This window comes from Lycorma delicatula, chromosome 1 (assembly GCF_047948215.1).
Source record: "Lycorma delicatula isolate Av1 chromosome 1, ASM4794821v1, whole genome shotgun sequence".
NCBI classification, from domain to species: domain Eukaryota; kingdom Metazoa; phylum Arthropoda; class Insecta; order Hemiptera; family Fulgoridae; genus Lycorma; species Lycorma delicatula.
In genome coordinates, this window is record NC_134455.1 from 324588408 (window position 1) to 324602925 (window position 14518).

The 14518-nt window shown below is 30.6% G+C and overlaps 1 protein-coding gene and 1 pseudogene across 1 annotated transcript in view; one reads left to right on the forward strand and one right to left on the reverse strand.

Annotated features, from left to right (window-relative positions):
• Rev1 (Rev1 DNA directed polymerase) overlaps window positions 1-14518 on the forward strand; it is a 76809-nt gene that overhangs the window by 12760 nt on the left and 49531 nt on the right. Inside the window, exon 4 of the mRNA XM_075382046.1 lies at window positions 9709-9829. Within this exon, the coding sequence (XP_075238161.1) occupies window positions 9709-9829 (121 nt within the window). The remainder of the gene's footprint in view (window positions 1-9708; window positions 9830-14518) is intronic.
• Window positions 3705-8509, reverse strand: LOC142318537 (uncharacterized; annotated as a pseudogene).

Genomic DNA, 14518 nt, shown 5'->3' on the forward strand with positions numbered 1-14518 from the left:
TTAAATATTGAATTTATCAAAAAATGTAAACAAACAAAAGTTATAAAACAGAAAATTTTACACAAAAAACTTCCAGGAACATTTGCATAATATCCTTAATAAACATGAGAATGATGTGTTACTTTCAAAAACAAAAAAATCATTTTTTTATCTTAAACAATTAAGTTTTTGAAAATATTGAAATTAAAGGTTAACATTCAGTAAAGTATATTTTCTGGATAACTTTCCAAATTTAACAATAAAATCTATTTTTATTAACTTTTTACAAACATTATTTATATTGTTATTTTCACTGTTTGGCACCTTCACAAACATTATGCTCACGAAACTCGGTCAAAAATTAAAATTTACATAAGACTGATATTACCACCTTAATATTTAATTTCATAAAATTTTATTAAGTTTTGATTGGGTTTTTTATACTTTGTGAAAGTCCCAAAATACATTTTTTGAAATTTAATGATTTTAAAATTACTAATATTAAAAAACAACAATATATTTTGCCAAGAAACTTATTACATTCATAAATAATCACCTTAAGGTAAATAATATTCGCATAAGGTAAAACCATCAGTAGTTGATACCTTAAGGATTAAAGATAGAAGGTATTAAGGATTAATACATTGATTAAAGGTATTAAGGATTAATACCTTACTGGTGAAAGAAGAGTGGATTAAAGAAAAGTGTTCAGAAGTGGAAAGAGAAATGAACATTGGTAAAATAGACGGAGCATACAGGAAAGTTAAGGAAAATTTTGGGGTACATAGACTAAAATCTAATAATGCGTTAAACAAAGATGGTACACCAATATATAATACGAAAGGTAAAGTCAATAGATGGGTGGAATATATTGAAGAGTTATACGGAGGAAATGAATTAGAAAATGGTGTTATAGAAGAAGTTGAGGAGGATGAAATGGGAGAAACAATACTGAGATCTGAATTTAAGAGAGCATTAAAAGATTTAAATGGCAGAAAGGCTCCTGGAATAGACTGAATACCTGTAGAATTACTGCGCAGTGCAGGTGAGGAAGCGATTGATAGATTATACAAACTGGTGTGTAATATTTATGAAAAAGGGGAATTTCCGTCAGACTTCAAAAAAAGTGTTATAGTCATGATACCAAAGAAAGCAGGGGTAGATAAATTGAAGAATACAGAACAATTAGCTTAACTAGTCATGCATCAAAAATCTTAACTAGAATTCTATACAGAAGAATTGAGAGGAGAGTGGAAGAAGTGTTAGGAGAAGACCAATTTGGTTTCAGGAAAAGTATAGGGACAATGGAAGCAATTTTAGGCCTCAGATTAATAGTAGAAGGAAGATTAAAGAAAAACAAACCAACATACTTGGCGTTTATAGACCTAGAAGAGGCATTTGATAACGTAAACTGGAATAAAATGTTCAGCATTTTAAAAAAGTTATGGTTCAAATACAGAGATAGAAGAACAATTGCTAACATGTACAGGAACCAAACAGCAACAATAATAATTGAAGAACATAAGAAAGAAGCCGTAATAAGAAAGGGAGTCCGACAAGGATGTTCCCTACCTCCGTTACTTTTTAATCTTTACATGGATCTAGCAGTTAATGATGTTAAAGAACAATTTAGATTCAGAGTAACAGTACAAGGTGAAAAGATAAAGATGCTACGATTTTCTGATGATATAGTAATTCTAGCTGAGAATAAAAAGGATTTAGAAGAAACAATGAACAGCATAGATGAAGTCCTACGCAAGAACTATCGTATGAAAATAATGAACGGCATAGATGAAGTCCTACGCAAGAACTATCGTATGAAAATAAACAAGAAGAAAACAAAAGTAATGAAATGTAGTAGAAATAACAAAGATGGACCACTGAATGTGAAAATAGGAGTAGAAAAGATTATGGAGGTAGAAGAATTTTGTTATTTGGGTAGTAGAATTACTAAAGATGGACGAAGCAGGAGCGATATAAAATGCCGAATAGCACAAGCGAAACGAGCCTTCAGTAAGAAATATAATTTGTTTACATCAAAAATTAATTTAAATGTCAGGAAAAGATTTTTGAAAGTATATGTTTGGAGTGTCGCTTTATATGGAAGTGAAACTTGGACGATCGGAGTATCTGAGAAGAAAAGATTAGAAGCTTTTGAAATGTGGTGCTATAGGAGAATGTTAAAAATCAGATGGGTGGATAAAATGACAAATGAAGAGGTATTGCGACAAATAGATGAAAAAAGAAGCATTTGGAAAAATATAGTTAAAAGAAGAGACAGATTTATAGGCCACATACTAAGGCATCCTGGAATAGTCGCTTTAATATTGGAAGGACAGGTAGAAGGAAAAAATTGTGTAGGCAGGCCACGTTTGTAATATGTAAAACAAATTGTTAGGGATGTAGGATGTAGAGGGTATACTGAAATGAAACGACTAGCACTAGATAGGGAATCTTGGAGAGCTGCATCAAACCAGTCAAATGACTGAAGACACAAAAAAAGTTAACATTGCTTCGACTGAATTCACTGTAGGGGAAACTTAAAATTACTCATAGCTGCACAAACTATTCTTCTATCATATTGTCACAAATATAAAATTAATAAAATGAATGTGAAAAATGTATTTATTTTAAAAAAAAAAGGGGACAGGTTCAGTAGTTGACACTAAGCAAAAACAAGAATATTTAGTAGTTGACACTTTTTATTTTCAGTAGTTGGCACTCTATACAAAACTCTTTATTTTTTTACACACTTTATTTATTTTACATATAAAATTATTATACACTATTATGATACACTCTTTAGTAGTTTACATATGTTCTGAAATGAGAAAAGGTTTAATAAGTGAATTTATGCCTACTTTGTATGAATACAGGAATGAAATGAATGAAAGTTGTAGAAAAATACAAAAATTAAATGTTCACATATTAGGTAACTTATGCGGATTCTCTAGTTAATTAAGTTAAGCAAAATTAAGATAGGTTGTGCTAAGTTATCGGAATGCAAGAAGTTAATTCCATATAAATTCGAGTTCCGGGACTGAGTAAACATTTCTCGTTGTACTCATTTTTAAAGGCCCATCAATGTGGCACGATACAGCTTCCCATTCATAGTCCAATTTATCCACTTTTTCTGGCCATTTCCAGAGTCTCCCAGATTTTTGCATTGCTGAAATAGTAGCAGCTGTTTCAGAAACATCAGTTATAACCCCCCGGAAATAACTCTTCTTCATAGGAAACGACTACGTACTCCCCTACTTTTCTCTCTACTGGTTTCCTAAGGTTGTTCTCGTGTATGTTTTCCTCATCGCTCTCTTCTTTAAAATCACTGTCACTGTCGGATGGCATCTTATCCATGTCAGAGTCAGAGCTGTCTTCGTAATGAAGAACCCGCTTTGCGGTCCTTTTCTTATGCTGCTGAACTTTATCTTGTTTTGCTATTTCTTTTACATCTTTTTTCCTTTGTCTCTCGGCATCACATTCCAGTTTTCTGTTTTCTAATTCTTTCTTTTTTGCCAACTTCTTTCTAAAATATTCTTGACACTGCTGTCCTGAGACAATAACAGACATTTTTTCTTTCATAGATAGTTTTTGTTTCGGTTCGTTCTTGTCTTTCTGGAAAAAAAGTGTCTTTTGAAGGGGCTGAGGATTTATGTGGATACTGAAGAAGTTCCAGCTTGACAAATATCAGTATGATTAATACTATCTTTAGCAGGCTTATCGATTCAAGTAGGATTGTTCGTTCCAGATGGCAGATTGTAATCATCAGTGGTATGATTAGCAGACTTGTCAATAACACCAGGAGTGAGTGTTGCAGATGACAGGTCCCCATCCTCAATGCTTTGATTGTCAGGCTCATTAGTAGGACCAGATGCATTTAACAAACTATTTTCTAGTTCTAGTTTTGTGTTCTGCCACAGTTCAAAGAGTGAAAAATCTTTTTCCTCCAACTGTTTATTTGTATTACTGTTACAAAATATTTTGAGCTTGCTTTCTGGAATACTCCGATTGAGAAACCGAAGCCCTTCTTTTAAAAATCGTCAGCGTTCTTCGGCTTTTGTGACTTGATTATCGCCTACAATATTTTAATGGGAGAGCTTCTGGGTTCCATGGAAACAATCCACATTTCCTAAAACCATTTTCCAGGATAGTCACTTGTAATACATTGTCTATAACTTTTTTCAGAAGTTTAGGAAAATCTTTTTTCTTTAAGACTGGAGCCTCCAATTTGAACAACCTCCATTCATGAACTTTCTTCTTCCAGTGCTCTTTAAAAAGAGTCCTGAAAACCAAAACATCCATCGGTTGCAAGAGATGCGTCGCATTTGGGTACAGTGCATTGAGAATGATGCCATTTTTTTCACAAAACTGGCTCACTTGCAAACTCAGATGAGATGAGTGCCCATCCACAAAAAGAACAACTGGCAAAGGAATATTTTCTTTCTTCAGTCATGGGTAGAAAATGTCAGCAACGAACTCAAAAAAGCCTCGTAAGTCATCCAACCAGATTCTGTTCTTCCCTGGATGGAAATTCTCCACAATTTCCTGCAGGATCCTTTTATATTTATACAAAACTGTTGGGGAAGGTACAGCACCACCTGCACTAGCTGTGACAAGGATGGTGAGACAATCCTTTTCATCTGGATTGACTTGCTGATATATTGTCTTGCCCCCTTTATTCGCTAAAACCTTATCACCCTTTGGATTTAAGAAAAAGGCTGTTTCATCTGTATTAAAGATCCTTGTTGGATCTAATAAAATGTCTTTTTGTTCACTCTCAACTAAGAATGTCTCTACCTCTTTAAACTAATTCAAAAGGCTTTCCTTGGACACTGTAGCCCTTGATCTGGTAAGGTTTTCAGTTGTCCAATCAGCCATTCCAGGATTTCTTCTCATGAATCCTTTCATCCATGATTTTCCTGGGCAACTGTCTTTGAACGGGTTTAACTCTTTTAAAAGGTACTGCACACTGAAGACAACTCCCGCATTGTAACAGGAAATCCTGCATGGGCCATTCTAAAAATCCAATTCTTGATAGTGCTTTCTTCTCCTGCACTCAATACAGCCATTGGACTCATTTGCTGAAAAAGGCATAACCAGATTAACTTAAGCAGGTAGCCACATAATATGTAATGTGGCTAGTTAAATACTAGGTTCAGAAGTCTTAAACATCCTAAATTAGCTAATGCAAAGTTGATTTAATACAAATAACTAGGTGTAGTGATCAAAATGTGGCGCTGCTGTCTTATTGACGCTATGTTTAGGATGTAGACTCCTAAGTTGAAGACGTAAAAATGTAAAGCTGTCTTACCTATCAGTTGTTCAACCTTGTACTTCAAAGTAACCTTTGGAACATTAAATTTTAATTATATAATTTATATTAGTTTTAAGTTTTATTTAATTTTGTTATTTTAGTTTTTAACCTAGTTTTAAGTTTTATGTTATATCTTTTATGGTTTTTAGTTTTCTTTTTAGTCTTTTTATAATCCAAGAATGGGCCCTTTACACCCATCTCGGACTTTGTTAAATTCTATTCACTTTTGGTTTTATGTTAGATTTTACCTGTGATATTAGTTGTAAGTTTTATTAGCTTTATTTTATTTTATTTTTTTATTAAAAAAAAAATCCAAGCAATGATAACGCGCAGGCATTTTTCACCCCTAAAAAAAAATTAAATTTTTTGGCTGCAGTTTTATATGGCGTTTTATGCAACTGTACTGCTTCCATAGCCTCTTTTGTATACTTTCTAAAATTACCCTGTGTTGGAGGCATCTAAAAAATGAAAAAGGAAATAATTCAGTAGTTGACACATTGTAACTCCAAAGGTGACACCCCCTGTCAACTATCGGACACGATGGTTCAAAAATATTTCAGAGATTATAATAGAAGGTTTCGCTCTGTAAGCAGCTAAATAACACCCAAAAAAAGCAATATTATCAAATTATATTTTTATCCACAAGTTGACACCCCATGTCAACTACTAAATATTATGTCACGTAAAGTTTCAATAGTTGACACGATGCCCAACAGGCCATTATTTTATTTTTTGTTATTTTAAATAACTGTATATAGAGTGCCACATACTAAGGCATCCTGGAATAGTCGCTTTAATATTGGAAGGACAGGTAGAAGGGAAAAATTGTGTAGGCAGGCCACGTTTGGAGTATGTAAAACAAATTGTTGGGGATGTAGGATGTAGAGGGTATACTGAAATGAAACGACTAGCACTAGATAGGGAATCTTGGAGAGCTGCATCAAACCAGTCAAATGACTGAAGACAAAAAAAAAAAAAAAGTATATAGAGTCCAAGACAGAGAACTAAATAACTTTTTAATTAAAATTAGAAAATAATGTTTAAATTTGCAATTCTTACCATTTAGCTTGTTCATAGCAAACTCCACAAGAAAATTACAATAAACAATTGAAAAACATGCACTGTTGTCATCAGATGATTGCAGCGAGACTAGTGCTATACATAGCAGTACGATAGTTAGCATTGCCGTCACTAGAGAGCTGTACTACATCAGACAGACAAATCAGACAGACAGACCTTTGGCGCCTTTGTTTCTCTTGTTAATTTATTTTTTCTTTATGAGTGTCAACTACTACTGCACTGTCAACTACTGGTGGTTTTACATTACAGCCAAAATAGTGAAAAAAAAATGGTTTTTAAATTTTATTCTTGTTTATAAACAAATGTCGTAATAGCAGTAAGGCTCTCGATTTTTAGTATGTAATTGAGGCATGCTTAGGGACATTTTCCACAAGGTCTGATCAACAGGAAACTTTTTCCCCCATAGTCATGTTATGAATCTAATGCTTCTACTCTACAACTGCACTCAATTGTTGCCATTTAAGTATTTCAATTTGTCTATCTCTAGAATCTCTGTATTAAAATATTGAATCCTGAACTTTCACAACTAGACAGATTTCTATGAAATATTTTACGCCCACTTCTTCAGTATTACACAAAGAACAAAGAAAACTTAGAAGTTCTTGTCCATGGGTATTTATTTAAATAAAGTATAATTTAATAAACACCAGTTTATTAAATTATAATTTTCCTCACTGTATACATATTCCACATTTAAATCTAGTTGACTGCAGCTATTACCTAACATTACTTTGTAGTCAGATTTTAATGTATTCTTAATTAACTGTAAAACCTCTTCTATTTAAAATTCACCTATTCGTAATTATTTGGTTTATTGTACGAAGTACAAGGATCATTCCACTTTTTTATATTTATTTTATAATTTATATTTATAATTATATTTATTTTTATAATTTATATTTATATTTTTTTATTTATATATAATTTTTTTTATATAATATATCTAAATATTTCAATATCTGGAAGCTAACAATTTAAACAACACTGCATTAATTTCAAGCGAAGCTTAATTGTAAATAAATAAATTTAGTACATCCTGTTTCAAGATACAAAGAATAAATTGCTGCACTGTGGGGTAGATTAAATTGAATACGTTTCTTTTTTTTTATAAACAAACGCAAAAGTTTTACATCATTGTACATGTATGTCCCCATACTTGAGCCCCATATGTCATTACTAATTTAGTAAGTGGATTAAAAATATTCATCTTCTGGTTAAATTTAATTGCATTGTTATGCATTATTTTATTAAAAGTATTTAAAGCAAATTTTGTCACAGATAATTTTCACTTGAAATGTTGGTGTGCCAATAACATTGAAGTGATTGATACCTGTACTGTACTGTAATTTTGTACCTCAATTTTCTGATCACCATGGAAAGTACATTATCCTGGAGTTTTCAGATTGTTATTCAACTCACTTGCTGAACATTTTTTTATTTATTTTTGGGTATCAATTTTTGTCAAGGACTAATTTTCTTACTGAGTTCAAGTGTCATTCACTAATTAAAGACATCAATTTTTTTAGAGTGAAAATGGTTTATATAATCAATGTGACATGTTTTTCACTTTTTTAAAAATAATCTCCAGGAACATTAAATACTTACCTCATTTCTGAATCAGCTTATTTTTGCCTGCTGCAAAGAAATTTTTGTCTTTAGGCCGGACCCCATTTAGTACATTTTCTTGATGTTGTCATTTCAGGATTTCAGGATGGTGGGAGGGAGTTGAGGTTCCCAATGCAATTTGTCAATAGTTTTTTGAGTTACCCAAGCTGTGTGAGGCCAGCATTATTGTGAAGCAGAATAGTCTTTCCATGAGATCCAGGGAGTTTTTTCAACACAGCTGGCGTTATTTAGTTGATAAGCGTGTCACAGTAGTATGTACTATTTGTTGTTTGTTAATCTAGAAATTCAACAAAAATCTGGGCTTTTTCATCCCAAAAGATGTCATCATAATTTTTTCTGCTCATAGTTGGTTTGGAATTTTATCTTGACAGGTGAACTTGTATGCTTCCACTCCATGGTCAATCTTCTTGATTCTGGTTCATAATGATGAATCCATGTCTGATAGGTTAGAATACTATGCAAAGAAGCATCATCTTCTAGCTGATACTGTTGTTTCAGTTCTGTGTACATTGGAAGTCTTGTCTCCTTATGGTGATCTTTCAACTCTCTTGGTACCCATCTTGCACTTGTTTGACATTACTTGAGCTTATTGGTGATAATGTTATGAACTGAACGAATACTTGTAATTTTTCAGCAGCTATATTCTCAACTGTAGTCCATTGGTCTTCTTAGATGAGAAAGTCTGTGTTAGTTTCAAGCATTGGAGTTGAAACTTCAACTGGACATCCTGAATGCTGCTCATCAGTCTCTGAATTTACATTTTACTACCCATTTGTAAAATTTTCTACAGCTCATACAACTATGAACGTTTTGGTCATGAGAGTAAATGGTTAAAGAAAAAAAAAACATCCCTAGACAATGTTCACCTAATTGCAGACTTAAGAGGACTTACCATCATAAAATAAGATTTTAAGGTTATGAACAATTTTACTCATACAGCTGATCAAAAGCATAAAAAGCAAAAAGTATTATAAGTACAATTTATTACTCTTAAATAATTTGTAACACAAAGTACATTATAAATTCAAATTAAAAACAAAATAAATTTAATAACAATTATAAAAAAAAATTACTTCTATTGCACACAACACTGAACTTGAACTTGAAAAAACTGTTACTGCACTGGTCCCCAACAGTATTTATATGGCCTGACCTGCAGTACCCGTACGCAACGTATCCTTTTGATTGTTCAAGTATAATAATTTTCATTGTCCATGCCCTCTATGCTTTTGTATAAGCTCTTTTCCAGGAAGAATTCCTTTGTTGTTCCTTCTAGATTATTGTTTGTTTATTTTCTTCTTCCTGGAAGATTCTCTACCTGTACAGTATTTTATATTTCTCATATTATTAACGTGATCTAAAATCAACAAAAGGTGTCTAATTTACTTTCTATCCTAGACAATGTTCATTTCAATATAACTATTATTTCATAGTTATAGTGATAGGAGTGCTATCACAACTTTGATAGCAGTTCTTAAGCTTCATCCTATGTTTCTCTTGTTTGCTGAGTAAATTAATGTGCTTGAATATTAGTTATTTGAATTTGGTTTCATCTTTAGCTTTAACAGTAATTTCTATTTAAAAAAATCATTTCAACAATCACTTGAGGTCTGAAATGTAAATTTTAGACATAGATTGTATTAATTCTTATGTCAAAATTTGTATGCAGTGACATATGAACTGATAGTAATAATTTTTAATTTTTACAGGTATACTTTAGATATAGAAGCGGTGAGCTGTGATGAAATGTTTGTTGACTGTACTAAACTTCTTGAAGAAGTTTCCTGTACACCCATGGAATTTGGATCATTTCTAAGAAAACAGTTGAAGGTAACTAAATTGCATCTTAAAATATTACAAATGTTTATTGTAAATTATTTTTAAATTAAAAACTGTTTACATTCATAATCTTTAAAAATTGTTTCTTTTTTATATGAAAACAATTTAAAAATTCTCTTGGAATGGTAACCCTGCAAATATGAATCCAGCTATAATTTTTGAGTAGTTATGTAAAGAAGTCTAGAAACTGAAGTCAAGGTGAAACCAATCTCACCTAGGGATTACAGAACCTTGATATTAGTGGTGGGACTTGCATGCTCCATTGATCCTTAGAGTTATGCTGTTAGTAGCTTAGCTATTGGTAGAGCCTCGTTTTAGAGCCAAATTAAGAAGTACTTTACAGAAAGTCTGTTCTCCATGTTAGAGATGGCTTCAGAGCAGCGTTGTTCTCTATTTTAAGAGCAGCTGTAGTCAGTGTCTGTTCCCCATATTAGGGGACAGTTTAGTCTATAGACAATATATTAGGAAACAGTTAATATATAGGCAATATATTAGGGAGCAAAACAAACAATTAATCTATAGGCAACAAAACAACAATGGTCAATGATTCTTCAAGTACTAGCATCATGGAACAGTTTTCGTGTGTTAAATGTTCCAGAGTTCATATTGCACCCATTGAGATCTCTAGTAGAACAACATGTGATGAGAAGTAGTAGCAATTAGCTGCTAGAAAGGAGCAAGAAATGGAAATAGGCAAATAGGAGTTTGAGAACACTTCTGCAAGCAGGCAAATTAGAAAATTGAAAGTGGGATGAGAATAAACGGGATAGATGTAACTGGAATAAGTTAAATGAGATGATAAGGAAACTGTGAGGTTAACAATATACTGTGAGGTGCTACAATATATTCACAAAATAAAAAAATGGAAAAAATGTTACAAGAATTGTTCTAAACATAGAAGTAGAAATACATGTACAAGGACAATTTTTACTGAAGATAAAATAATTACTGTTAGAATAAGATTGTACTCAACGGATTTATTTTAACACAAGTGTACATGCCAACTAGTCATTAGGAAGATGATGCAGTTGAAATAATGTATGAACAGAGAAAATGAGAAAACAGAGAAGATGAAGATTATTGTAAAATAATAATGGAAAATAAAAATAATCTGATAAAGGAAAAAGAGGATGAATGAGTTAGTAATGGGAAAGCATTGACTGGGCACACTGAATGAAAAGGGACGCTTATTGAGTTTTGCAAAAAATATAAAATGTTCATAACAGATAGAAGAAATAAAAGTAAAACTAAAGAGACTTAGAAAACAAATAAAGTAACTAAATTGAATCAGGAGAAGTGGAAATTGGAAAGGAGGTAGTAGAAAAGAAGTTAGAAATATGTTTAGTAACTATACCATTCTAACAGTAAACTATATTATTTTCTCTTAGAAAATGAGATTGAAATGGAAGAGGATGAAGTAGGGGCAGCATTCTTCTCAAAATTGGAACTTATTCAATTTGCAGAACTTATGAAGAATGGAAAAGCTGCAGGAATAGATGATCTGCTAAAGAAGTTATTAGATATCTTAATAAGGAAAGATTACAAAAGATAGTGAATCTGAATAATACAGTCTACAGTAGCAGGATTTATTCAGAAGATTTCCTTAGAACAATCCCTGAAAAGAATGTTGTAGTAAAGTTCCAATATTACTGTTTAATTTCTCATTCAGCAAAGATTCTTCATGAATCCTGAACAGAAAACAGCAAAAAAATTGAGGAAGTGGTTAAAGAAGTATAATATGAATTCAGAAGGTTAGAAGCATCAAGGAATGCAACTGGGCTAATAAGTACTATTGTCAAGGAATACATGGAAATAGATAAAAGCATAAGTACATATATTATAGATTTGAAAAGAACATTCAGCTGTATTTAGTGAAAATAAACTAGTACAGATATTAAAAAGTAAATTGGAAAAATAGGAGACAAATTAAAGAATTGTATATGTATCAGTTAATGGTTATGAAAGTAAAGGATGCTCAAACTAAATGGTTTGACCAAGAGAGAGAAATAAGGCAAGAATGCTGTCTTATCACCAACCTTGTTTTTATTACATAGTTTAAGATGTGATAGAAAATCCCCTAGAAGAGGAAGATATGAATGTAAGAGGAAGGAGAGTAAATTGTATAAGGTTTGCAGAATATATGGTGTTGATTTAGAGAGGAATACTTTGAAATAATATGTTACAAGATCTTAACACATGGTTTCAAAATTTAAAGACACTGTAATAGAATATGATATGAAAATGAATGTTAGAAAAACTAAAGTATCAGAATAGGAAGCAATAAGCAGATGAATGTCTACACAAAAGAAGAAAGAACTGAACAAATAAAACAGTAAAATTCAGGAGTGTACAGTTCTAAATTACATTAATTTTCTAATAACCTACTCAATATTTTTTTTCTATTGTTTTGCTTATTGTATAACTCAAGGAAGAAACATATGTAAATTAGGATATCTGTTACTAATCCAGTTTTATGAACACGTACTAAAAATAGAGATATGAATAATATATCCTGTTAGATGCAAATGATACAGTAATCAAACATAAATGTGTACATACATCTTGGATGTTGTATAATTTAAAAAGTAAATAATTTTGTTAATGTTCTATTTTTTTTTTTTTTTACTGCTTTTATTTCAGGGAAAATTCTTTTGTAACTAGATAAAATTATGCCCTAAAAGTCCTTTAATACAAGAAATTTATAAAAATATTTACTGAGAAAATGTTATTTTGTAAGTAAAATAAAAATTGTAGATGCTGTACAGTTTTTTTCTTTTACCAACAATTCTTTTTAATATACTTATAATGCATACAAAAAAAAATTATTTAGAATATGAAGCCAAGCTATAAGGTACATAAAAGCTGTAAGGCACATTTAATTTAAGACTTAAAAATTGTTAAACAGCAAGAAACAGAGATGCCCCTGCCCAATTTCTACACATAATAAAACTATTTTGGAATAAGAATATAAGAAGAATATTATTATATCAGTATAATCAAAAAAATGTATATAAAGCTTATTAATCATCGTATTTTAAACGAGTTTAATCATATTAACTTAAAAAGCAGAAAGTATAAATTAGTTTTATTTTTTTAATTGAATTAATTTCAGTATTTTATTTATCTTATTTCTTAAATCCATGATAATAATAATTTTTCATTTTAACATATATTTGAGATATATCTTTCAGGGAAAAAGAACTTTGTCATATATTAATTATAATTTTTTAGCTGCAAGATTCTGTACTTGTTATATTCAAATGCTTATATGTGAATGAGCGTATACTTCACATCCAGCAGATTTCTCCACTTGAAAGTGACATTTTTGTCAGCTGATACATATCACAGTATCCAATATATCCATCTGATCAAAAAGTTTCTGACATAGAGTTTTCAAAAAAGCAATACTAATTCTATTCGTATGAAAAAAAGAAAAAAATTATCACTAATAATTACACTATTATCTACAAAAATCATCAAATATAACAAATATGTTCTAGTAACCCTTCTGTTTGAAACTGTTTTTCCCTAATTATATTTCTTTAGTTATAGAAAGGTTTAAATTCAACAATTTTGTGATTTCTCCTAAAAACATCTTCGTACTTTTTTTTAGTCACTTAAAATAAATAAATAAAAAATACTTTATTAAGATGATAACATAATCATGCATTACATTGATCATGTCAGGAATAGTGGGTATACTCTTTTCCATGGTTTCATGGTTCCAGCATTTGCCTGGACGGAACAAGAAAAGCCAAAGCAAAACTTTGATCTGAGCAGCATTACAAAGTACAAAACTATTAATACAAAAAACTTTACAGTCCATATTAATACTGTAAATAAATATTTTATTAAATAAGTGATACAATTATTCAGAAATAATAAATAAATAAAATATATGAATAGTAAATTAATTTTAAAGGCACTGGTTGCTAAAAACTCTCTAGTATATACAAAGCAGAGTAATATTGTTTCTGTTAAAGAAAATATTTTACTTTAAATAAATTGTTTGGAAGATTGTTTACATTCTTAGGTAATTTATTAAAAATTACGTAATAACCTAAGTAAGGTCCTTCCATAAGTCAAAATATTTTCTTAGGAACATGAAATAGTTGTGCTGACTAATTTGATAAGTGTGTTTTTTTTTCAAAACATCTTATGAATTTATTAAACATTTAATCTTGTTGCAAACAATATAAATTTTGTCATTTCGTAAAAATTTATTATCTAACAAGATGCCCAATTATTTTCATTGTGGGCAATAGAAATGCTGCTATTATCATTAATTCAAACAATATCCACATAAATAGAGCAATCGTACTTATTTAAAACTACTTTTGAAACAACAGAATAAATAAATTTTATAAATACAATTTTTTATAAAAAAAAAAAAAAAAGAATTACATAGAAATATTTTTAAAGCTATTTCCAGAGAAAAAATAGCAGCACCACATATATATGAAAAGCACATTGCAATGATTTTATCCATATTTAAGTTAGTTTGCAATCAAAAGCGAGTAATTTTTTGAACTATTAACAAAATGAATCGCACAAACTGCTCAAATTGAAATATGAACACTGAAAATGTTTATACACAATGCTTAAATGAAAGTTAATTTTGTAATTTTGCTGTATTTCTTTAATATCAGAGATTTATAATTCTGTAATGTTAGTAGAATA